Source organism: Micromys minutus (assembly GCF_963924665.1).
Source record: "Micromys minutus genome assembly, chromosome: 9".
Lineage (NCBI taxonomy): Eukaryota > Metazoa > Chordata > Mammalia > Rodentia > Muridae > Micromys > Micromys minutus.
The window spans coordinates 54,845,032-54,870,034 of NC_137978.1; the positions used below are offsets into that span (position 1 = coordinate 54,845,032).

The following is a 25,003-nucleotide window of genomic DNA, read 5'->3' on the forward strand; positions in this document are numbered from 1 at the left end:
CTTCTGTCTCCCACACTGGAAGTGAGCCACTCTGACAACCCATATCTCTAGAATTATCAAGCACACTTGGGGTTCCCCAAAACAAAGCCACTCAATGCACCTGCTCAGAACTAGGGACTGCCCACCCACTACCTCTACAGCTCGCCTCTCATTGGCTGGAATTTTTGGAACAGGGTTCCCTTTTTTCAGCAAAAGGGCACCTCCTCATTCCTCTGGCCTCCACAGCTCCTCACAGCTTGCAAAGCACAAGGCACCAGTCAGGGTTACGGGATAAGGCGAGAGGAGGAAGACAGAAGGTCAGGCTTCAGACTCAGCCATAGCTGACCTCCAGGCAAGACACCTAACCATGACACCAGAACAGTTCCCTTTCCCTGGGACACTTACCCCATGTTCACCGAGAGCAGGGGGATGACGTCAGTGCGATCCGGATACTGGTAGAGGATCCCATTGCTACAGGGTCAGTTACAGCGAGGTGAGGCCTGGCTAAGAAGATCCCAGGAACTCCCCATATACTGACTGGGAACCAGGGATCTGCCTTCGACGGAGGGGTAAGGAAGGAATCTGAGCGTGGCAGTGGAGAACATTGCCCCTAGAAATCCTGGGCCCAGAAAACCAGCTATATAGAGAAGCTCTATGCCCCTGGGTGACCCCACAGCACGGGGGAACAGGAGGCACCCGCCCTCAGGCTTTCCTGCCAGGGACTTGACACAGGCCTGGGCCCACAGCTCCTGGGGTTCCCACCTGAGCACCACGAAGCAGGCCTTCCAGTGTTCTTTGCCCAGGTAGGAGGTGCTGGCCTTGTAGTGGAGCATGCCTTCTTTGGTGATGGTGCCCTCAGCAGGTGAGCATTGGCAAGGAACGGCGCCCAGGGCCTCTTCCATGGGGTCCTCCCAGTGCACAAGCCCATAGAAGTGCACCGTCACAGTGGATGCCTGCGGGGTGCAGGCAACAAAGCAGGTGAGACGTTTGCAGAGCTGAGGCCAAGGAACCAGGAATGGCCCCAGGAGAACAAGGTGACCTCAGGACATAGCCAAGGGGACAAGAGGACAGGGCCTAGATGAAAAACGTACTTGCCAGGAGGTGATGGAGAAATGCCTAAGGCACCATGTGTATTAAGTTAGCCTTGAACCAAGGCAGGCCAATGGTGTGCCACTGGCCCCAGCTACTCACCTCACATTTGGATTCCTGGGCAACAAATTTAGCCAGTGCCAGCTTCTCCATGGTGGCATCAGTCAAGATGCTGGGGTAGGGTGGTTCCCGGCAACCTTTGATCATGGCTGACTTCAGAGACGCCAAGAAGAGCCTGTTCAGAGAGTGCAGTTTGCTGTCAGAGACCTGGGGACAGGTCCTTGGTGGGCTTTGTCCTGAGAATGCCTGGCCCGGAGAGCTCACAGAAAGTAGGGGCTGAGGGTGCTGGGCAGCAGCAGGCAATGACGCGGTCGGAGCCCTGCATCACTTGATGATGCCCAAGTGGCCTTGGGTTCTGACAGTGGGCTACCCCCAGACCGCTGGGCAGTAGGGTATGACCACTCCAATCAGGACAGACATGACCTCAGCACACGGAACTCCCGTGTCGGTAGTTCAGGCCACACCTGGGACAGCAGCAGCCCAGCTCTTGCGCCTCCCCTCCCATCGGACCTCATACCAGACCCCTTCCGCTCCGTGGGTCCTGAGAGGCTGAGGTCACCTGAGCTGACGTGAGTCAGTCGGTCAGTGACTGTTCACTTCTCTGCCTCTCTGAGCAGACCGAAGGCTCTTGGGGGAACAGATTGGTGCCTCCTTCTACCCCCAGCCAGGGCCATGCCCACGGCAGATGCTGATTCTCCTGTCCTGTTGAGGGGTGGGGGCTGACACTCACTCAGCCAGGGCCATGTCAGCTGTGTCCAGCAGAAACTGCTTCCTGCGGTTGGTGCACACCAGCTTGACAGTCTGTTGGTCGAGGCCAACCTGACAGAAAACACATAGGACTTGGCCACTGCCTGGCGGAAGGAGCGTGCATACTAAAGGTTGGCTAAGATTGGGAAGGGAGAAACCACATGCTTGGGGTCACTTCTAAGAAGGCCTCTGACCAAGACTGGGGTCTGGATGAGTTAGGGAAGATGATCAGAGATGTGGTGTGGGAAGAGGTGTCTTCACCCTGAACTCCCGTCTCCGGCACAGGTACAGAGGCCTCTGGATGTTGGCACCCTGCTACGCTCTATAGCTCTAGGCAGGGGTAGCCCGAGAAGCCCCGTACTTGTGGGCACACCAACTGCAGAGCCTGCACTCACCGACACATAGTCAAGTTCATTGTAAGAAACAGCCTCTTCCACCAGGTATGGCTTCTCTGTGGCCCCTGAGAGAGGAGACCGGAAAGCCTATTACCCTGGCTGGCCTCTTTCCCCTTCCCCAGCCCCATTTTCGAAGACCCAGCCCTCCTTGCCCTGCAACAGGAAGTGACGGTGTAGCAGAAAGACAGACAGGGTGCTCAGTCCAGCTCCCTCCCTCGGGACACTCTGTCATTAGTTCAGGCCTACGGTGGGGGATGGGAAGGAGCCCAGCCCCACCCACCCTGGCCTGGGGTGGCAGGCACCTTTCCGAAGCAGGTAGACATAGCAGTCTGTGAGTAGCACGTAGAGCAGCTGCAGATTACCCTCCATGTGCCCTGTGCTCATCCGGATCATCTATGGGCCGAGGCAAACGGTGGTCAGCTTGAGTCCCCCCCCCCCCCCCACATGGGACCCGCATGCGCACTGAACAGCCTGGGTGACAACCCGCCTTTCTGTGCCACTTCATGGTTTCCCCTGGTGGGACTTACTTTGAACAACTGTTCTTCATTTTCTCGAAAGACGTGGATCATGAGTAGGAGTAAGTGGTTGTTGTCTACTCTGTCAGGAACAAGGGTAGGGAGGAGCGGTGGTCAGGCAGGAGGTCACCCTCCTTCCCGCCTCCCACAGCAGGCTAGACCTGCCATCCCTGCTGGCCTGGCAGATCCTGCACAGCCCTCACCTGAACTCTGAGGGGTGCGTCATCTCTGAAGGGCTCCCCTGGCCCTCCTCTACCCCGGAGTCCTCAGCGCTGCTCGGACAAGGACTGGGCTGGTCTTGCTTGATCTTGCAAAGAGCCTCCTGGGACACAGGTTCAGGCTGGGACACAGGTTCAGGCACAGGCTCCTGGCTGATCAGTGGTAACTGGTTGTCTGGTTCCTGAGGCTCTGGCTCCTGAATCTCCTCCCCTTGCTGGTCCTCTAGGGGCTGAGATGTCTGTCCCTCTCCTCTTCCTCCCTCTTCTTTTTGGAGAGCAGCCGCAGGGCTACCAGGAACATGCAACGGTTGGCTAGGCCCTGGAGGGTCATGGTGGCCGCCACCTGGTGCAACAGTACTTGGACTCTCGACTGTAAACCGGTAGAAGTCCATGGGGGCCGGAAGCCCCTCACTAAAGTCACAAAATGGTGGTTTCTCCGGGCCCTCCCCCGGAGAGCCGGTCCGAAAGGACTGATCTGGGGGGTCGATATGGGAGCACCAGGTGCTAGGGTCCAGTTGGCCATGTAGCTTGTCAATGACCTTGCTCAGGGGCTGTCCCAGGCACTCCATGGAGGTGTCCTTCATCTCGGGGATAAGCAAGCCCACCTGGCTGAGTTCTGAGTGCCCACTGCTGGGCCCTTCCCCTTGCTCCTGTCGGGAGGCAGGCACGGTGTCTAAACAGTCCCTCAGCAGGCCTGGGGTGCCCACAAGTCTGTCACCATCTCCCTGCGGGCCACACTTCTGCTGGCTAGAGGTGGGGTGCAGTGGGCTTGCTTCCTCGTCCAGCTTGGTCTTTTTCTTCTTGCCAATCTTCTTCTTCTTGGTGACCCTGCAACAACAGCAGGGACAGGGAGGGAGGTAACACTTGAAACCGGCTGGGGGCCAGAGAGGCAATCCCGAGGGTGTGTGGTCCCGGGCAGTGCAAGGTAAGAGGCCTAAGGTGTCCTGCTGCTGACAGAGCAGGAGGGACAGTCATGAACGACCCCCGAGCAGGCCTGCACATTCTAGGGGATAGAACCGAGGGAGCAGCCAGGCCTGCTGGTGTAGACTTGATGGTCCCAGCACTCAGGAGCAGAGGCTGGAGGAGTGAATACAAAGCCAGCCTGGGCTACACGGCAAGTTCCAGGCTAAGCAGGGCTACACAGTGAGGCAGTGTCTCAGAAAGCGAAACAAGGCAAAACAAACCTAACTGAGCACCTGCCCAGGGATCAAACCTAGGCCACGAAGAGTTGGGCCAAAGGCTCTCTTCTCAGTGTTCCCTTAGGATCTGAGCAGCAGATCCTTTCTGTCAGGTACTTATCATTGTGAATGACTGATATGCCCAGAAGTGCCTCAGAGTTTCTGGGCCCATTGTCTTGGCCCTGTTCTTTAGTTCCAAGATGGCTGGGAAGGTCCTGGCTAAGCCACTTCAGCTCTGACTCACTACAGCTGCTGTGTACAGCCTGAGTGAGTATGTGTGAGCAAGTGTGGATGTGTGAAAGAGAGTGTATGAGAGTGTGTATGAGCAAGTGTGGATGTGTGGAAGAGAGTGTGTGTGAGCAAGTGTAAACATGTGAAAGAGAGTGTGACAGTGTATGTGAGCAAGTGTAGATGTGTGTAAGTGAGTGTGTGTGAGAAAGTGTGGATGTGTGAAAGAGTGTGACAGTGTGTGTGAGCAAGTGTGGATGTGTGTGAGTAAGTGTGTGTGTGTGAGCAAGTGTAGATGTGTGTGAGTGTGTGTGTGAGCAAGTGTGGATGTATGAAAGCATATGTGAGTAAGTATGGATGTGTGAAAGAGAGTGTGAGAGTATGTGTATGTGTGTGTTTATGTGTGTCCTGGGCTGAGATCCTAGAGAGTAATGCTCCTGCCTCAGATGAGTAGATATGACAGGATAGGGGCATTTCTTCAATTGGTTTGGAAAGTTCTCAGAGCTGAGACTGCTCTGACCAAGTGTCCCTCCTCTGTCCCTTGTGTACACACTCCTGTCCATGTATACACAAACGAAGCAGGCTCAACTAAAACCAAAACCAAAGAGATCTCAGAATGCCAGCCAACTTCCCAGCACTTGGGAGGCAGAGGCTGGAGGATCTCTGTGAGTTAAAGCCAGCCTGGTTTACACAGTGAGTTCCAGACCAGCCAGGGCTACCCAGAGAAATGCTGTTTCAGGGGGTAAAGGCAGGAGGGGAAGTCCATGGTTCTGTCTCTGTACTTGGTTATAGCACCCTGTAGGGGACAGACATCTGATCCCTGTGGCCTAGAATATCAGGAATTGGTCTGGTGCTGTGCATACACATTGCCGAACACTGGCCCCCAAGATCTGGTTGCAGCCCCGTGAGCACATCCTCACGTACAACTAAATGATGTATAAACTTTGCTGGCCAATCTCCTCTGACTGGTTAAATAAAAGTAGCTATAGCCAATTTCTGGGGAGAGTAAAGGTAGGCTGGGGGTAAGTTATAGGGCTGGGGGCTCACAGGTAGAGACCACCAGGCGAGAGAGAAGGAGAGGAAGGAAAGTGAAGAGGGAGGGAGGAACGGGAGGTCTCCATTAAGATAGACTGTGGGTGCGAGGCTAACAAAACTGCATCCTGAGGACAGGCTGATGGAGCAGAAAGAGCCTTGGCAACATTCAACCAGCAAGTAACTTTGGGAGCACAGCTGGGAACTAGCCAGTCTAGTGTATGGAAAAACAGATTAGGGATAATCACCCAGGAATTGTGCTAAGCTGATTAAATAAATCGACAGGGCTCAGTCTCCATTTGGGGGGTGACTGATAGAGTTAATAACACCGACAGTCTCAGAGATGTGCCCTGCCCTTGGGGAAGCCTCTGTCTGCCCTGGACTACAGTGAGTTCAGAGGTGGATGCTGGCCACCGGGCACTTGTCCGCCTTCTCCCAGGCCCGCTTCCTGCTGACCTGATAACTTCAAGCTCTGTACAAGTATCTGGCTGGTCTGGGGTCTGGGCCTCCTCGTTCTCCTGCGAGGTAGTGTGCACGGGGGTGGTGTCAGATGATGCGGTCTCCACCTGCTCCTCATTGAAGGGGTTATGGCGCTGGGTGGGGCTCTTGGTGGATGCCTTGCTACTGGTCAGATCTGAGGCAGTGGAGCGGGGACCACTGATGGTATCTGTGAGGTCTCCATCTGCAAGGACAAGGAGACAGGACACCGACAGCCTGTCAGCCACCAGCGGGACCCCAGAGGATGCCTTATCGCAGGGGAGGTGGGCAAGTTCCTCCCAAGGAAGCCTGATCACAGTGGCCCTGGTTCAAGAGCAGAGGCTCCAACCCACAGGACATGGAATCAATTCTTTTGGAGCCAATTAATTGATGGGGACACCCTCTTGTCTGTCACCGGGAGCCCTCAGTACTCACACTTAGCCAAGTTCAGTTAAGGGTCCACAATGTCAAACAGCTTCTAGGCCTAAGCCCCGGGCAGGGTGACTTTGATGTTTCCCAGGGTGGCTGGGCCCCCAGGAGGAGACAGCTGCATGCCTCCTAGGATAACCTCAGAGCCCCCAATCCCACAAGGATTCGGGATGCCCAGCAGCTCCTCAACACCACTCCCTGTGGAAAGTGATACCCAAAGTCCTCTGCAAGCCCCGCTCCGCCATGGACAACGGTGAACAGAGGACACAAGCGAACGGAAGGAACAGAGAACACGGAAGCATGGGTTGGGGAACACAGAGGAGGGGTGCTGGGGAGGGAACACAGGACCCAGCAGGACAGACCAGGGGCAAGAGGAGATACAGAGAGGAAGGGGTGCAAGATGCTGCCCCCCAAGACACTGAAGGCCCTTCAGAGGATTTTGGCTTTTGTCTCCCAAATCCAACAGCACTCTTGGGCAACAGAGCCAGGTACCCCTCTAGGGTGAGCTGGAGGATGCTGCCTTCCAGTGAGGAGCTGTTCTAACTGGCCCCCTCCAAACCCTTCTGTCCTAACGCACTGGGACGGGTAGGCAGGGAGCACCATCATGGGTGGCGAGAACAGGGCCATTTATCTGGTGTTAGGTGGGAACTGCCCAGGCAGAGAGCTGAGACCAGCCGAGGTACAGCCCAGGTGAGGACTAATGGCCACAAAGACTGTGCAGGAGCGGGAGAAACACACTTCCCTAAGCCCGCTGCAAGGGCCAGGGCCTGCTGGCTGACATTGTACTTCATTTCTCTTAAGTGGCTGCCTTTCCTCTTTCTTTTTGTTTTATATTTTATTTTAAAGATGTGGGATCTTGTTTCTTACTCCCCTGTAGCCCTGACTAGTCTGTGACAAGCAGCAGTCCTCCTGCCTCAGGAATGATTCAACGTAATTACAGCTAGCGAGGCTCTTCAGCTTCCCTGAGCTTGGAGCCTAGCTCTCAGAGGAAGGAAGCCATGCCTTCAGACAGCACAGAGGCTCTCACGGGGACCGAGTTCATCTACTCCCTCCCTCTGCCTTAACACTTGTAGCTGCTTGTGGAGGGGTCATGAGAGACCAGCAAACAGACCCCAGAACACAAGAGGTGCTAAGCCTGGGTACCTAGTAACTCCATAAAGAAACTTAAGACCCTATGCAGCCCTGCTCAGGGCCCCAAGTTTGGAACTCCAGGCCCCCACCCCCAAGTCCTGCTTTCCTTCAGTCTCAAGGAAGCAGCTGGACCTGAGCTAGGTGAGCTGCTACAGTGGGCCAGGGAAACTTGGGAAGTCACTGTTGCCACTGTTGAATCTAACTGGCCCTGCCCAGTCTGGGCAAGCTGGGATATTAGTTCCTGGACAAGATCTAAGGAGGATGTGAGGGCTGCAGAGGACGGTCAGAAGGTTGGGAAAGGGTTAGTGGTTAGAATCAGAGGGAAAAGCCAATTCTGGCTGGCATCAGGCTTCAGAAGACCCTAAGAGGAGAAAAGATGTTAAGGTGGAATTCCCGGTCTCATGCTACCTGCCCTCAAATACACATTCCTCAAAGCTACCTTCTTGGCCGAGCAGCACAATTTACCTCAGTGTTAGACCCCATGCCGCTGAAGGTTAAGCTGGTTCACACTATATTACATGGGAAATCAGTTCTCTCCCACTGCTCAGAGGAACCTCACCTCAGGCAAGAAGGGGTCCCCAGGGTAGGGGCTCTTTAGGAAGGGAGTCTGGGACAGCCTCAGATTTAAGGAGCAAACATTTACCATATCAAACACAGACCATGCTCTGAGTAAGGCGCACAACCTTGGAATGTGGATCTGTCCAAGCCCAGCCATGGGTCGCAGGTAGAAAAATGCCCTAATGCTGATGCTCGGTAGACAGTGAAGGAAGCTAAGCTGCTTTAAAATCCCAGAGAAGGGACTGGAGAGATGGCTCAATTGTTAAGAGCACTAACCTCTCTTCCAGAGGACCTGAATTCAATTCCCAGCAACCACGTGGGGGCTCACAACCATCTATAGCAGGATCTAATGCCCTCTTCTGGTGTCTGAAGACAGCAGTAGTGTATTCATAAACATCAAATAAATAAATATTTTTTAAAAATTCCAAAGAGAACCTCTATATTGACTTATTAATGGGGCAGGGTATGCTATGGATGTATGCAGAGGGGAAGAGGAAGCTGTGCATGTGTGCTGTGGTCGGAGGATGCTGTGTGTGTGTGTGTGTGTGTGTGTGTGTGTGTGTGTGTGTGTGTGTGCAGGGGTCAGAGGATGCTGTGTGAGTGTGAGTGTGTGTGTGTGTGTGTGTGTGTGTGTGCAGGGATCAGAGGATGCTGTGCACATGTTCAGGGGTCAGAGGATGTTCTGTGTGCAAAGGTCAGAGGATGCTGTATGTGTGCAGGGGTCAGAGGATGCTGGGCATGTGTGCAGGGGTCAGAGGCTGACTTGGGGAATTTAGTTTGCACCTCCCACCATGTAGCTTCTAGGGATAGAATTTATGTGGTCATGTTTGATGCCAAGCGATCTTGCTGGCTCTCCCTGTAGGGAGTTTTAGCTGTGCCTGGGCAGTTTCCTCAGTCCATTAGGGATAACCTGAAAGGATCAAGCCTCCATCTTCCTCCAGGATGCTCACAATCCCTGTATCTCAAAGCATCACTCTTCCACTCCACTGAGCCAGGCCACTGACATACATGACTTGGACTGGAACCAGGTGGCCTGTTGTATGTGCCACAGTCGCTAGTGACTCCTGAGGCCCCCATGGGAAGGCACAAACGCTCCCCAAGGGAAGAGCTCCGGACTAAGGGCCAAGTTCCCTACTGCAGAATTCCACCTACTCCAACACCAGCTGTGGCGTTGTTATAAGTAAGAAGGAGCTGATTCCCAAACATGCAGCAAGCTTGGCGTGGAAACGGTGCAAACAGGAAAAGAGGGTCACAGAGGACTCTGTCCCACCTTCCCAGTCTGTGCTGGGTACAGACGGCACTGCTGGAAACACATCTCCAAAATCATAATCTATAAAACGAGGGATAAAACTCAGGGTTAGAAACAGGCAGTGGAGGGACGTCGGGGCAGAGGGTGGGAGACATGGGCGAAGAGCTCAGTGCATGTTCTAACATGCAAGTGTGACCTCGGCTGCCCCGAGGGCCACTCCTTCCCAACTCAGAGCCTGTTCTGGCAGAGAAGAACCCGAGTTCCCACTCCTTGCCTGCCTTCTAGCTGTGATATTGGGATAATGAGGTCCTGTCCTTCTGCCTTGAGTCAGACAGAATAAATCGCTGACCTTAGTGGGGGCAGGGAGACCCCCATTCATGGATGGCCTGGGTGCTTCAAGGTCTGCCCCCCTGACTCCTCCTCCAGGCCTCCTCCCATGAGGCCCAGGCAGAGTCTCAATGGCATTAGCACTTCTACCACAGGCAAATACGCAGTGTATTACTTACTATTCTGACTGCTTTTTTGAAACATGTTTGATCTTGAACTTGCTACAGACCTAGAACTTCTGATCCTCCTGATTCTACCTCCCAAGTGCTGAAGATGATAGGTTACTGCCCCCACCATGCATGTGTGTGTGTTTATAGCAAAGTGTATGTGTAAATCAGAGGATAAGCTTCAAAAAGTTCTCTCCTTTCATGGTGAGTTCCCAGGATAAAAGGTGGTCAGCCACCAGGCCATCTCACTGGCCCCAAGACTGGGCTTATGCGGTCCTGGGGATTGAACCCAGAGCCTCATACACAGTAGACCAGTGTTCTACCCACTGAGCAACACTGCCAGATCCTGCAATGCAGATCTTACTAACAGCAAGTCTCAAAGTCGGGCACATGACCCATGGTATAGGCAGAACCAAGAATAAGGAAGGCCAGGTCTCGGGGAGCAAGTCCAGTGGAACCAAGTGACTGCCTGGCCCTGGCCCCCGCCCCCGAGAGGTGAAGTTGAGTGAATGAGTTGGGCAAAGGCTAGTTTTTCGAGGGCTGAGGACTAAGGTCTGAGGGAAATCAGCGGTTTCTAACAACTGATCTGAGATGAAGGGACCCATCTATGGCTTTTCAGTCTCAACGACAGGTGCAGCCCTCTCTGACCCATGGAGGGGCACTAGCAGGGACTGCCCAAGAAACTGCGGGTACTCAGACCAGCTGTGTCTCTCCTGAACTTGCTCAGTCTCTGTAGAACCTGCTGCAGGGCAGTCCTGCCCAGGCAGCTGATGCTGGGCAGACTCAGACAAGAGAGTTTCCAGGGCACATTGCCCCTGGGGATGAGGTTAGAAACTTCTGGAAAAGTCAGTGAGGTTCATAAAGCCTGATTCTTCTTCTTCTTTTTTTTTAAGCTACTATAGAAACCGAGGAAATGTAGATCGTAGAGATGACCAGCTCTGTTCAGCTGCAAATCCCAAACTCCAGGAGGGAGCCACCATGCTCCGCTCCCTCAGGCTCAGGAGGCTCCGGAGGAGCTTCAGGGCACAGGCCTGGTTGCTTCCCCTGGAGCTGCTTACCCTCGCTCGATGGGGCAATCGCGCTGTCATCCCATTCCAGGTTGGTGGAGGTGACAGAGTTGAAGGAGTTAAGGGACAGGCTGTCTGAACCGTGAACTGAGCTGGGAAGGCGGTCCTCAAAGTCCAGCAGGTACTGAGGTTTATAGTAGTCAGGCATGTACGGGGCCAGGTCTAAGTACGGGGCGTCCTGGGGAGAGAGCAGAGGAAGAGAGGGATGCTGGATAGAAACCTGGGGGACAGAAAACATGGCTGGGTGAGCAGTCACCAGATTCAGGATGGGAAAATGGGGCTCACACATACCACACACATGGCATACACACACTCATGCACACATACAGATACACACACAAAAACACATGATACATACCATGCAGATACACACATACCCCTACACACATGATACACACCACACAGATACACACACATCCCTGCACACTACACACACTTATAAAACACACATACATACACACATGCACACGACATACAGAGACATATAATACACATAGACAAACATACCACAGACCCCTAAGCACCACACACAGAGACATACAGATAAAACACACACAGACACGCATCATACACACACACACACACCCCTACAACACACACACACACACACACACACACACACACACACTATGCTCTTTTCTTAGGAAAACCAACATGCCTCAGGAGTTAATTAGAAGATAACTTCCCCCAGAAAATAAGGAAGCCGTCCTAAAAACACGGGTGTGTCCCACGGGTGTGTCCCGCAGATGTGTCTGACTTGTCAACAGTGCATTGCCTGCATGAAGACGTGCAAGGCAGGGGGTCTGTCATCGCACCACACATAGAAAGGCAGGAGCTGTCTAGACCAGCAACGTTCTCTTGATGGCTCTTGGCTTGAGACTCTCACTTGCTCTGATGTCTAAAAGCCGAGTCTGGCCTCCACCTGCTGATGGGGAGGGGGAGGAGTGCAGCTGGAATGGGGCAGCTGGGTCTGTGAGGTGCGCTGGCCTTAGGGACAGCATTGTCCTCAGACATTTCCTCAGGCCTGCAGTTTGGCTTGCTACAATTTGTTACTGTGGTCTGGAAATACTAAATGGAAACTTCCAGAAATAAGTAATTGGTAAGTTTTCAGAATATTAGAATCTAAGCATAGTGGTACAAACTTCTAATCCTAGCTCTTGGAAGGTCGAGGCAGAAGGTGGAGGCAGGTATCTATGTGAGTTCCAGGCTAGCCTAGGCTACGTAGTGAGATCCTGTCTCAATAAAAAAATTATTTGTTTTTACTTTGTGTTCATGATATATGTGTGGTGGTGTCAAGTAGCTTTTTTTTCTCTTTTTTTATTCATTTACTGTATGAGTGCTCTGCTGCATATACATCCAGAAGAGGACGTCAGATCTCATTACAGATGGCTGTGAGCCACCGTGTGGTTGCTGGGAATTGAACTCAGGACCTTTGGAAGAGCAGTAAGTGCTCTTAACAGCTGAGCCATCACTCCAGCCCAGGTAGCTTTCTTTTTAAGTTTGTATTTTAAGTGTGTGTTCACATGTGCTAGTGATGGGGTATGTGCATTTGTGAGTTCAATGCTCTTGAGGCCAGAAGAGGGGTTCAGATCCCCTGGAGTTGGGGTTACAGGCAGTTGTGAGCTGCCTGTCTCATACACAGGTGCTGGGGACTAAACTCAGTTCCCCTGCAAAAGCAGTCCATGTTCTTAACCACTGGGCCATCTCTCTTACCCCTGTGCATAATGTGCAAATTAAACTTTAGAACAGGGATCTCTCTCTCTCTCTCTCTCTCTCTCTCTCTCTATCTATCTATCTATCTATCTATCTATCCATCTATCTATCTCTTTATCTATATATCTGTATCTATCAGGCCAGTGGACCTGAGAGGGTCTATGATGGTTTGTATATGCTTGGCCCAGGGAGTGGCACTATAAGGGAGTGTGGCCTTGTTGAAGTAGGTGTGTCACTTTGGGTGTGGGCTTAAAGACCCTCATCCTAACTTCCTGGAACTCAGTATTCTGCTAGCAGCCTTCAGATGAAGATGTAGAACCCTCAGCTCCTCCTGCACCATGTCTGCCTGGATGCTGCCGTGTTCCTGCCTTGATGATAATGGACTGAATCTCTGAACCTGTGAGCCAGCCCCAATTAAATGTCCTTATAAGACTTGCCTTGGTCACGGTGTCTGCTCACAGTTGTAAAACCCTCACTATGACAAGGTCGCTACAACACATGGCCGTGAAGGAAACTTGAGGATTTCAAGAGGAGTCAGAGCGGCTCTGTAAAGAAGCACAGAGCCAAGGACCCTTGTCCTCACCTCCTAGACACAAAGGTAAAGTTCTTCTGAGCTAAGACACTTCAGACAGTGTTCCATTTCCCCGGGTGGATAGAAAAGCAGAAAAACACTGAAGCAAGAATCCTGGCCAGAAGTAAGGCAAGAGTCCCCCTTTCCATCCAATCCTGCTGACCCTAAAGGCACCCTTTATCTGAACAAGCAGACACAGCCAAGCCCGGCCACACCCAGCAAGTTCCAGATGGACTAGAAAATGAAGTTCTCTATGCTCCCTCTCTTGCCTCCCTCCCTCCAGTACCAAGAGCCAAGGTATCTCACCAGATCCAGGTCGAACCTAATAAACTCCAACCCAGACACCAAGGTCAGGAAGAGAGTCAGGTGATCGTGGCTGCAGACCAGGGCATTCCTGCCAGACAGAAAAAAAACCAACCTGGAGACTTCTGAGTCTGGTCACCAGCCTGGCTCACCCTCACCAGAATGCCCATGGTGTTGAAGTTGGACACATGACAGCCCACCCCTGGATGGTGCCCAGCTCATTCAGCCACGCCCACTTCTCTCCAACTCTTACTGGCTGTGAAGCTTGCCAATGCCTCCGGAGATGGGCCTGGAGCATAAGGCTTACCAGGCTCTCGGTGGCTGCTCTAAACACTCTGTCCCTGAAGTGTCCCCAGGAAATGGGTAGGCAAGCGCTGGGTGTTTGGTCAGTCTGGGGCCAGGACAGTCACCAGACTCTTCAGAGCCCCACTGGGACTCCGGAGGAGGCCTCGGACTGCCAGCAAGACTCCAGGTGCTCCACTGTCAAGGCCTTCAGCAGGTGACACGGAGCTGGGCCTCTGTCTCTGTGTGACAGGAGGCTTAGGGACCAGGCAGTCCAGCCACTTACCTGACATAGTACTTCTGTAACAGACCCAGGTTCTCCTGGAACAGCCGCAGGTAGCTCTCCAAGGAATTCTCGTTGAGAGCCAGGTAGAGCCAGGCCCGGCCTGCAGAGAGGCAGGAGTGACTTAGCTAAAGGCCAGTGAGGAACCTGGGAACCTAACAGCTCCAGGCCTTAGCTTGTGCTTGGCCAGGAGAGTTAGAGCACAGAAGGCAAGAAGTGCTGGTGGTGGTCAGTGACTTTTTTATAGAGTCAAGGATGCTGCCCCAACCCTATAGGCTAACATGGTTTCTGACACGTACACTTGGCCTGGGACTCCAAAGGTTTCCTTGTGTACCCTGTTCCCCTTCACTTCAGCAGTGACCAGCGCACAAACCCCCACTGCCTCAGGCTGACACCAGGCAGGACCAGAGCCCCAAGCTCCCCACAGGGAGAGCACAGCTGGCCCCAGGTTCTACTCACTTCGCCCCAGGTTGGTGGCCACATGCTGTAACACCTCAATTTGCCGGACGGCCTCTCTGCGGGTGAAATGGACCACAAGCACCCAGTAGCCAGAGGACAAGTCTTGCAATCTGTGAGGGCAAAACAAACAGTGCTGGGAGAGAAAAGAAAAACAAACAGGCAGACAAGAACAGGAATTTCTCTCTGGAGGGCATCATGGTCCCTCCCTGTGCCTGGTTCCCTCCATAAGGTCCCTGTGCCTGCGCTCACCCATACAGCAGGGCGTGGTCCAGGTGCTCACACAGTCGCTGCAGGACCTTGTCGTGGTTCCGGATGGCAGGGGTCTCGTCCTCACATGCTGCGAAGTAGCTCTGAAGCTGAAAGGCAGAAAACAGTGCTGGCCAGGGACGCTCCAGGCATATGCCGGCCTGTGATGGCCAGCAGAGTCGGCCCAGGAGGTTCCCCAGGGTAGGGTCATAGGCTGCAGATGCAGACATAGTAGTGCCTATATAAGTCAGACAAACATAGATACAGACACACACACACACACACACACACACACACACACACACACACACAGCCTGTTGGTGATGTCTGAAAGCATTTTAAAAGATTCCTAATTGCTTTTTTAAAAAAACTATTTAATGTGTAGGCCCTGCTTGGAGCTGTCCTCTGTACACACCAAGGTCTGAAAGGCTGGGTCACCAGCTTTGATGACTTTCCTGCCAGAGGCTGACATAGACATTAGATGTACCCGAGGAACATGGCCACATCTAGGTGTGTGCCAGATTTGTGTCAAGCTCTGGGCCAAGAAGGACTCTGTTCCCAGGGCTCGAGAGGGGGACAGGGAGAGGGCGGGAGGGAGGGGAGAAAGATGGAAGAAAGAGAGAGAAAGGAGGGGAAGGGGAGAAGATGGAGATCACAGAGGAGGTGCTTTGAAGCACTCCCAGCCCACCAGGCTGATGCTTAGCTTAATGGGCAAGACAGTGTAGATCCTGAGTGCTATTCAGCCAGAGCAGAGCCAAAGCCCCCTTGTCACCTTCCCAGTGGCCAGAGGGAAAATGCAAAAAAAGAGCAGAGACACCCCACCCCGCACCCTGGGGGTGGGTTAAGCTCCTGGGACAACTTCATTCTCAAATGTTTTCCAGAAGGAAGCCCTGAAGGATCGGCCACACCAGGGAGCACATGCTCTTGGAGGGAGGCCAACCATTGAGCTCCCACAACAAAAGTAGCCTCTTCTCTATGACCCGGAACAAGCCTAGCAGCCCGGAATTGGAATTCAGTCCCAGAGGATCTGCCCATTTCTCATGCAGGCAGAAGGGGCACAGAGAGGACGGGCTTGTTTACGATGCAGTGGCTGAAGGCGGATTTTGTCTCCGTGTGTTTTACTTGAGTCCCCATTGGCTACTTTAACATTTTATTATTATTAATTTATTTAATGTATATGACTACTTTTGTTTATAAAGTGGCCAGAAGAGATCATTGGATCCCCTGGAACGGAGTTCCAGATGACTGTGAGCTGCCATGTTGGTGCTGGGAACTGAACCAAGATCCTCTGCAAGAGCAGCCAGTGCTTTTTAACTGCTGAGCCATCTCTCCAGCCCCATCTTGGATTTATAATAGAATTACGCTGAACCCAAAGACTGTTCGCGTGGAGGGATGGTGTTTCAGTGTCTAGTCCTCCTACCTAGGGACACAGGCCCTGTTCCCATTTTCTCAGCTCTTCTTTGGGACCCCTTGAGAAATCTGACAAGTGTCCTTAGTTATATCTTACGAATCTACACACTGTAAATGTGCAAATATTGTAAAAATACACAGTTGCAAATCTACCCGTGATTTCATGACTCAGAGAGCAAACTACAACATAAAACCATTTTTTAAGGGAGGAAAAAAAAATCACACCATGGCTCACCAATCAAAGGGGCTTGCTGCCAAGCTTGATGATCTGAGTTCAATTCTCCATACCCACAGGGTAGGTGGAGAGCACTGAGTCTCATAAATTGTTCTTTGGGCTCTAGACGTGTGCCACAGCATGTGTGCACCCCCAACACATACCAAATCAATAAAAACGTGTAAGTAAAAGCTGTAGGGAAGCAGACAGTAGTGGCAGAGGGGCTGAGGCAGGAGAGGGAGCTAGGCCTGGCGGTGCCACACAGCAGTACACCTCAGTTACTTGACTCCCTGCTCATTTTTCTCCCCTTTAAAATGAGTTCAAGGGGCTGCAGAGATGGCTCAGTGGTTAGGAGCACTGACTGCTCTTCCAGAGGTTCTGAGTTCAAATCCCAGCAACCACATGATGGCTCACAACCATCTGTGATGGGATCTGCTGCCCTCTTCTGGTGTGTCTGAAGTCAGAGATAGTGTCCTCACATATATAAAACAAACAAATAAATATTTTTTAAATAAATAAATAAAATCAGTTAAAGGGGAAGTTGGGTGCTGGTGGCTCACACCTTTTAGTCCCAGAACTCCAGAGACAGAGGCAGGTGGATCTGTGAGTTCTAAATCAGCCTGGTCTATCGAAGTGGGTTCCAGAGCATCCAGAGAAATCATGTCTCGAAACAAAACCCCACCCCTGAAAAAAAAATAGTTGAAGAGATTTTTTTTTTTTTTTGAGATGAGCAGTCCAGTCCGGTGCCTGCTGACCTTAAGTGACTATTTGAAGCTAACTTAAGGACTGGAGTAATGGAGCACTTACCCACCCACCCACCCACACACACACAGACACACACACACACACACACACACACACACACACACACACACACACAGGGCTAGAGCTTAATCTCCAGCACCATACACAATGCCCATTTTTAAAAATAAAACAAGATTTAAACGAACTTAAATGAAACAAAACGTCCACCACTCTGGCGGCATGAGCCTGGGCTAGCCGCTCTGTCCTGGGCACTGCATACGCAGGCACAGCCAGCACAGCAGCCGGTCCTGCTGGATGCTGCTGACTGAGGGGATCAGGTAACAAAAGCATCCCAGAGGCTCAGCGTAGCTGGTGAGCATAAAGCAAATAAACCTTAGCTGAGATGATGAACCACAACAAACTTGGATTGTCGTTCATACTGATGGGATAGGCTCTGGCTGAATGTACCCTTCGGTGTGAAGATGATAAACTCTGCTCTCAGCAACTACTGTTTTATCAGCTGTGGTTCCTACTCTTCCCTCTTTTTTTAAAAAAAAAAATTATTTTGTGTGCATGTGTCCTAGTTTCATTTCTGTTATTGTGATAAAATACCCCGACAAAAATCAATTTAGGGAAGAAAGGGTTTCTTCTAGCTCACAATTCCAGGTCACAGCCCTGTCAAGTTGGGAGAAACCAAAACAGCAGGAACTTGAGACACTACATCCAGAGTCACAAGCAGATCGATCCAAACGACTGTGTGTCGTAATGTGTCCTTAGCCCACCCTTTACACTTATAGAGCCCAGGTCATCCTGCTTAGGGAATGGTACTGCCCAGGGTGGGCTGGGACTTCCCACATCACTTAAAACCGGGACAATCTGCCAGATGTGCCCACAGGCCAACCTTAATCTAGAAAAATCCCTGTTGAAGCTATCTCCAGGTCATTCCAGACTGTGTTACACTGACAGTTAGAAGGAACCATCGCAAAATGTGTGTGCATGGTATATGTGTGTGCATATTCTTTCTTGTTTTGAAACAGAGTCTTGTTATATAGCCCTGACTAGCCTGGAACTTGCTATGTAGATCAAGTTGGCTTCAAACTCTAGAAGATCCAATTTCCTCTGATTCCCAAATGCTGGGATTAAAGGCCTGTGCCACTATGCCAAGCTAACTGCCTTATTTTTAAAGACAGAGTCTCTGAAATGAGAGCTCACCAATCGGCTAAGCTAGCTGATCGGTGGGTTCCAGAGATCTGCCTGACCCTCTGTTCAAGGAGCTTCATCGACAGCTTAAGCTCTCACGCCGGGAGCTGGTCAGCAAAGCACAGCGCCACGGTAGACAAATGGCAGAGGCGAGCCAGAGAGGCAGCTGGCAGCGCCTCCCACAGCTGCAGGACAGGGACAGCGAGCGGCTGATTAGTTCAGAGTGATGTAACGAGCACAAGCATTCAGTGTCTGCCGAGAGCACTATTACCCATGATGAGATCCGTCAGGGACCGAGCCCTTGTTATGTGCAGCAGGAAGGCTGCAGAGAGAGCCTCAGAGTGTGGGTCCTGGGATCAGACATGGGTCGGATGCTGACTCTGTTACTCACGGAGAGACCCAGGGGTAGGTCACCCAGCTAGCAGCTCCAAACTTGGTTCCCACAAGGCTTCCAGTGAGATTAACACCTTATTCATCAAAAGGCAAGCTGGGTGTGGTGACCAGGCCTTCCAGTCCTTTGGGAGGCAGAGGCAGGAAGATCTAGTTAGTTCAAGGCCAGGGTGGTCTACATAGTGAGTTCCAGGACAGCCGGAGCTACCTAGGGAGACCCCATCTCGAAAAGCCAAACAAGCCAGAATCAAAGGGTCTCATAAACCCTTTATGAGTCTGGGCAGCTGTGATCTGGTGATGTCCCTGTTACTCAGAGTCTATGTAATTGCCACAGCCACACCATAGCTCAAGTCACACAGCTAGCATTTGGCACAGCCAGATTTTAAAAACAAGTATTTTTTATCACACCGGAGTTCAAAATCTCTGAATGAATGTCAGGGTTACCAGACGTGATGGTGCATGTCTGTGATCCCAGCGCTGCAGCAGCTAAGGAAGGATTGAGACTTGAAGGCTAGCCTGGGCTAGCTACATAGCTAGTCATTACCTCAAAAACCAACACAAAGCAAAAAAAAAAAAAAAAAAAAAAAAAAGTTAGACTCTCTTTAAATTCTTTTCTAATCTGTTTTAAGAGAGACCAAGAAAGAAAAGCTCAAGTGCCACCCAAGCAGGATTTAAAAGTTCACAACAGGGCCCCGAGAGATGGCTCAGTGGTCAATAACATAGACAGCTCTTGCAGGGGACCAGGGCTCAGTTCCCAGCACCCCCTTAGCAACTGTAACTCCATTTCCAGGGGACCCAGTGCCCTCTTCTAGCTTCTGTGAGTGCCTGGCTCACATGTGGTCCACATACCTGTACACAGGCACAACATTCACACACACACACACACACACACACACACACACACACACACACACACACACTAAAAATAAGTAAATCAGGGGCTGGAGAGATGGCTCAGTGGTTAAGAGCACTGACTGTTCTTCCAGAGGTCCTGAGTTCAATCCCCAGCAACCACATGGTGGCTCACAACCATCTGTAATGGGATCTGGTGCCCTCTTCCAGCATACATGCAGGCAGAACACTGTATACACAAAAATCTTAAAAGCGAAAGTAAAAACTTAAAAGCCTGTAGATTTGAACCTGTTTCTCAGATGATGGTCAGAGAACTGCATGGGCCCATGGCCCTCCCTCCTTGTGCCTGTCCTCTGAGACTCACAGGAACACCCTAGTTCTGGGAAGAACTCACTCTACTGTTCAGAGGCTGTCCCCTGGGCAAAGGCAGATTTCAGAGTTGGCAGAACACATTCTTCTGCTGTGTTATCTATGCTGCCTTGCTGTCACGGTGACAGAGGTAAGTAGATTCTATCCGGCTGTGTAGAGAAAGGATGCTGGCCCACGGCCTAAGGTCCCGAGAGAGGTGGCAAGCAGCACACTGTGACAGCTGAACCAGGAGCAGCATCTCCTAAGGTCAGCTCAGCAGAGGTTGGAAGCAGGTGGTTCACGTCTCCGGGAGTTACACAGTTCAGTTAATATTACTAACTTCCTAGTATGCATGGGTATGAAATTTGTGCCTCTCAGTCTGGCAGTCTTGGAGGCTCAAACCCAGGGCCTTGTGTCTGCCAAACAAGCAGACCACACTGACTATGCCCTTAGCCTCCGATGTCATTCTTCAGAGAAATCTACAAAGTCCTGGCGTTTGTAACACTTACATTCTAGTGCTAGTGATAAACTATAGGTGACTATACATCTGATATGGCAAAGGTGCTAAGCCTTATTTTAAAGCAAAGAAAGACACGGGCCTGTTATCCGTTCTGGGCCAGGGACAATCCGTCCAAGGATGATCACTGAGGTAGGACCAACAGTGAGAAGGCTGACATGGCTCAGGACTAAGGATGTGAGCAAGATGAGGCCATGAAGGGAGGCGTGGGCCATGTAAGGACTCCATCCATACTTAATTCCCAGTTGGACAGGAACCCGCTAAAGGTTTAACCACTAGGAGACAGGATGATCGGATGCATATCATAGGCTTTTGTGTGGCATGTCCAGACTGTGGATGCCAAGAGGAGGCAGAAAGCTTGGTTGGGAGAATCCTGACCATCGTGCAGATGGGGAGCCAGGGCAATGGCACCAGGGCAGCCGTGGTGTTGGAGGAAGTGAGAGGGGAATCAGACTGAGGACCTAAGAACAGTGTCCAGGGGTTCTTCAGTAAGTAAGAAGCTATGTGTAAGAAAATGGAAGCCATGGTGATTCCAGGTTTCCAGGTCCCCGCCACCAAATAGTCCCATTCCTGCAGCAGGTGGAGCTCTGCCAGGAGACATGAAAGGGGAGCTGTCCAGGAGGTGGTGGGGAGATGGGCTCAGAGGCACAGCAGCCATGCTGGAAGCTGAGGTCAGGAAAAGGACTTCTGAGTGCTGCTTGACCAGGGGTTCTACAGGAGCCCCCCGCAGAACTTGAGAACCCATGCCCAGGCTCCTTCCCAGGCTGACACAGCAGAGTGCACACGCAGGCCACGCACCACCATACTCTCAGCTTTCCCAGGAAGCCCCATGCATTGCCAGCTTGCGGGGGGGGGGGGGGGGGCAGTGGGTGTGGTCCAGAGGCTGGAGCGCAGTCTGAGGGGCTGATGATACACAGTGAGGTCAGGAGGGCAGCTGAGAGTCACGTGGGACAGTGTATGCTGCAGAAGCCATGTGAGAGAGTTTCCAGAGAGAGTGTACTGTGGGGTCACAGTGGCCAAGGACTTAAAGGATGTGATGGGAACCTTGATGGAAGCCCCTGGGGTGCGGAGCAGGGAAGTCCCGTGGAACATGTCTAGTGTAAACAAGGAATTTTTAAAAAATGACTGAAATAACTAAAACCTGATTATAAAACAGCAGATTCTTGATCTCTCTGTTCCAAGTTACCATCTCTTGTAGCCCAGGCTAGCCTTGAACTTGCTATATAGCAGAGCATGACCTTAAACTGCTGATCCTCCTGCCTTAGCTCCCAGGTGCTGAGACTGCAGGCGTGTGCCACCATGCCTGGTTTACACAGTTCATGTTCGGAAGGCATGCACTTTATTTAACAACTGAGCTACAAGCCAGCCCTGGTGACATCAATGAAAAGTGTCACTGTTATTTTTCCCTTCTTGTGAGACAGGCTTTCTCTGTGTAGCCCGGGCTGTCCTAGATCACTCTGTACGCCAGGCTGGTCTAAAACTCTTATCTGTCCACCTCTGCCTCCTGAGTGCTGGGAGGAGCAGCGAGCCTCCCCTCACAGCCCCCATCACTGTGTCACTGAACTGTGAAGGAGGTAAAGGTAACAGTGGAATCAGGTCCTGTAGGAAGAAGAATTGTCTATCTGTACACTGAAGTAGCTATGGACGGCCAGAGTACATTCAGTAGAACACATTCAAAAGAATAAGAAAAGGCAGAGCGGAAGGAAGGGAACAAAAGAACAGGAGACTACAAACACTAAAACCGCCTTTAACCAGTTTGCTAAAAGGATGTCAGGGAAAACGGGTGGAACAAGAAAGTCAGGCTTGTTCCAGGAATGGCGGGCGCCCGCCGTGACACAGGTGGGCTGGTATGTTCGACTACACGGGAGGGTGTGAAAGCTCCCTTCGGAAGACGTTTAAAAGTATCGGCGTAAGGGGCTTGGTGGTTAAGCACACTGGCTGCTCTTCCAGAGCACCCAAGCTCAGTCCACGGCACCCACATCAGGTGACTCACAATTGTCTGTAGCTCCGGTTCCAGGGGATCCAACCTCCCTACACACACATGCCATACACCCACAGAGACACATACGCAGAAATAAAACAGTACAAAACCAAAAGATCAAGCTGGTGTACACCTTTAACCCCAGCACTCAGGAAGCAGAGGCAAGTGGATCTCTGTGAGTTCAAGGCCAGTCTGGTCTACAGTGAGTTCAAGGACAGCCAGGGCTTTACACAGAGATACCCTGTCTCAAAAACTAAACTACACCAAATAACAACAAAGACAAAAAATACAGATCTGCTGGACAAGGGAGGGCCTGAACATTATAATATTACGTAAAGTTGGCTTTCTTAAAAGGCTGCCTATTCCCAGACCACACCCTAGTCTGGCTAAACTGATACTTTGCCCCCCATTTTTAGTGGTGTGCTCAGGCACCAGGCCCAGGGAGAGCTTGCCTGGTTCACCCAAGACTCCCTTAAAGCTAAGAGGATGCGCTCCTTAAGTGCCAGGGAGACTAGCCGTCATGTGACTGCATCAGCCCCGTGACTTCAGGGAGACGTGGGTGGCACTCACCAGCAAGCCAAGAAATGTCTGACGCAAAACATTCTGGTTAGGGCTGGTCTCAGGCTCTGTTCTGAGAGCTTGGTCTTGTCTCCCCTATGGGACAAGGGACCCAAAACAACACTGAATCCCACGGCATGTCCCACCAACCCTTCTGAATTGGCCCCTCGTAGGTAACTTAAAGGTGGCCGTGTGAGATTATAAATGGCCACATGCAAAAATGGTTTTACCCTGGTTGATATGGACTAAAAGAGGCCATATGCTGTCCAGACTGACAGAGACTCTGCTGTTGACTGAAGCTGTCCTGCGGGAACAGTGGGTCCTGTTCCTGTCCTCACAGGGCAGGATAAACCCTGCATCAGGAGAGTGTATGAGGCAGGATGAATCCAGGGCTGTGAGTGGCTGTTTTAACCGCCTGGCTGCTTGGAGGCTCCACAGTAGTACATGTCTATCCCCACACCTGCCAGTCACAATGCAAACGGGTCCCTAGTCCTGTCCCATCCTTGTGACGAGCCCTGCTCACTCAGAGAATATACAAACCTAAAATGAAATAGCCTGGCAACATGGAAGGCAGGCGAGCCTCTCTTCTGTTGCCAGGAGTAGAGGTAACCTGGTAACAGCAGCCTCCTCTTGTCTTGCATGGGTGAGTATTCGGATGGCTGACGGCTAAGGAAGCTCTCAAAAGTCCAGGTCCAGAAGCAAAGGAAGGAAGGATGGGCTCACCCGAGTCAGCCTTTAAATAATTAAGTTGATGGTAGCCACACTTCTGTGAGCTCAAACGGTGGAGCAGACAGCGATCCTCCGGGGTACTTCCCTGGGATGTGGCAGCAGCAGGGATGAGTGAGTAATAGTCCCAGGAAAAATGACAGGACAGTGTCTGCCTTGCAGTTTAAAATTCTACTCCAGGCACGGCCACTGACCAGGCAGGATGCCGGGCTCCGTGTCCCTTTTGAGTCAGGGTGACTCACTGTGTAGCCCAGGCTGCCTCAGCCTCTCAAGTGCTGGCATTGCTGTGTATGCCACCAGCCCAGGCGACCCCTCTGGCCTCCCCAGACATGCATCTGAGGCTGGTCCTCAGAGGAACAGCAGAGGCTGAACCATAGGACAGACTCCATTTACTGTCTCAGGAATGACATCTTCCAATTCTGATTCTTAAGCGTCTCAGAAAGAGGATAAAGGCCGACGTGTCCAATCAGTGACAGATGGAGAAGGGCCGGTGTGACTGTGTCCCTTCAGGAGGGTCTCCATAATTCTGGCCCTTTTTAAACTTTTCATCTTGAAACAAGGTTTTAACCATGCAGAGATTTGAATAGCCTGTTACCCACAGGCTCCTGTGTTTGGTCCCTCGAAAGTGGTACTCCTTGATAAGGTTACAGGATTAGGAGGTGTGGCCTCTTAGAGGTGTGTGTAACTGGGGTGGGGGGGCGCCACTGGGACTTCAAAGGGATGACTAAGACAATAGGTTACCCAGGTTGGCCTTGAACTTGAGATCCTCCTGCCTCCGATTCCCAAAGAGTTGCATTACAAACTTTTGCAACCAGGCCCAGCTTTATACAGATCAGAAGTCTTTACCATCTTTAGGTACCGATGCCAGAGAACTGATGGGAAAGGCTGGTGCCCATCACCTAGTTCCTCAAAAACAGACATATGTAGGTGCATAGTAAATATGCATTTTAGCGACACTTCTTTTGTGTGTGTGTGTGTGTGTCTGTGTGTAGGGGTGTCTTAAGTAGTCCAGGCTGTCTAGTAGCCAAGGGTGACCTTGAACTTCTGGCCCTCCTGCCCGGTCCCCTAAGTGCTGAAGTTAGAGGTACCCATTGTCACGTCTGGTTTTATGCAGTGCGGGAAATCACAGCCCCAGTCTCATGCATGCTAAGCCAGTCGTCTACCAACTGTGTTGTATCTCCAGTCCCAGGAAGCTTAAGAACCACAGTGCCCCTGTCACATGATCCAAGGGGCAGCACAGCAGTGCCAACAGCACTTCTGAGGAGAATCCCCAGCAAGGTCTCAGTCAGGACCGGATGGCAGCCAGGGATGAAGAACTCCAACATCCCAGTGTTTCCAAGACAACCGCGTGACCATCAAG

At 51.7% G+C, this 25,003-nt stretch overlaps 1 protein-coding gene across 3 annotated transcripts in view; it reads right to left on the reverse strand.

Annotated features, from left to right (window-relative positions):
- The window catches only part of PLEKHM2 (pleckstrin homology and RUN domain containing M2), a 37,539-nt gene that overhangs the window by 2,581 nt on the left and 9,955 nt on the right, over positions 1–25,003 (reverse strand). Inside the window, exons 2-16 of one of the 3 annotated variants that reach the window (XM_080920642.1) lie at positions 14,707–14,813; positions 14,458–14,567; positions 14,002–14,101; positions 13,437–13,524; positions 10,838–11,024; positions 9,307–9,366; positions 5,898–6,123; positions 2,989–3,831; positions 2,798–2,867; positions 2,573–2,663; positions 2,271–2,335; positions 1,859–1,947; positions 1,171–1,303; positions 742–932; positions 385–450 (exon numbers count right to left, since the gene is read on the reverse strand). In XM_080920642.1, the coding sequence (XP_080776768.1) occupies positions 385–450; positions 742–932; positions 1,171–1,303; positions 1,859–1,947; positions 2,271–2,335; positions 2,573–2,663; positions 2,798–2,867; positions 2,989–3,831; positions 5,898–6,123; positions 9,307–9,366; positions 10,838–11,024; positions 13,437–13,524; positions 14,002–14,101; positions 14,458–14,567; positions 14,707–14,813 (2,426 nt within the window). Of the gene's footprint in view, positions 1–384; positions 451–741; positions 933–1,170; positions 1,304–1,858; positions 1,948–2,270; positions 2,336–2,572; positions 2,664–2,797; positions 2,868–2,988; positions 3,832–5,897; positions 6,124–9,306; positions 9,367–10,837; positions 11,025–12,996; positions 13,125–13,436; positions 13,525–14,001; positions 14,102–14,457; positions 14,568–14,706; positions 14,814–25,003 lie in introns of those variants that run through there. The other 2 variants (XM_080920643.1, XM_080920644.1) reach the window with 2 other exon arrangements.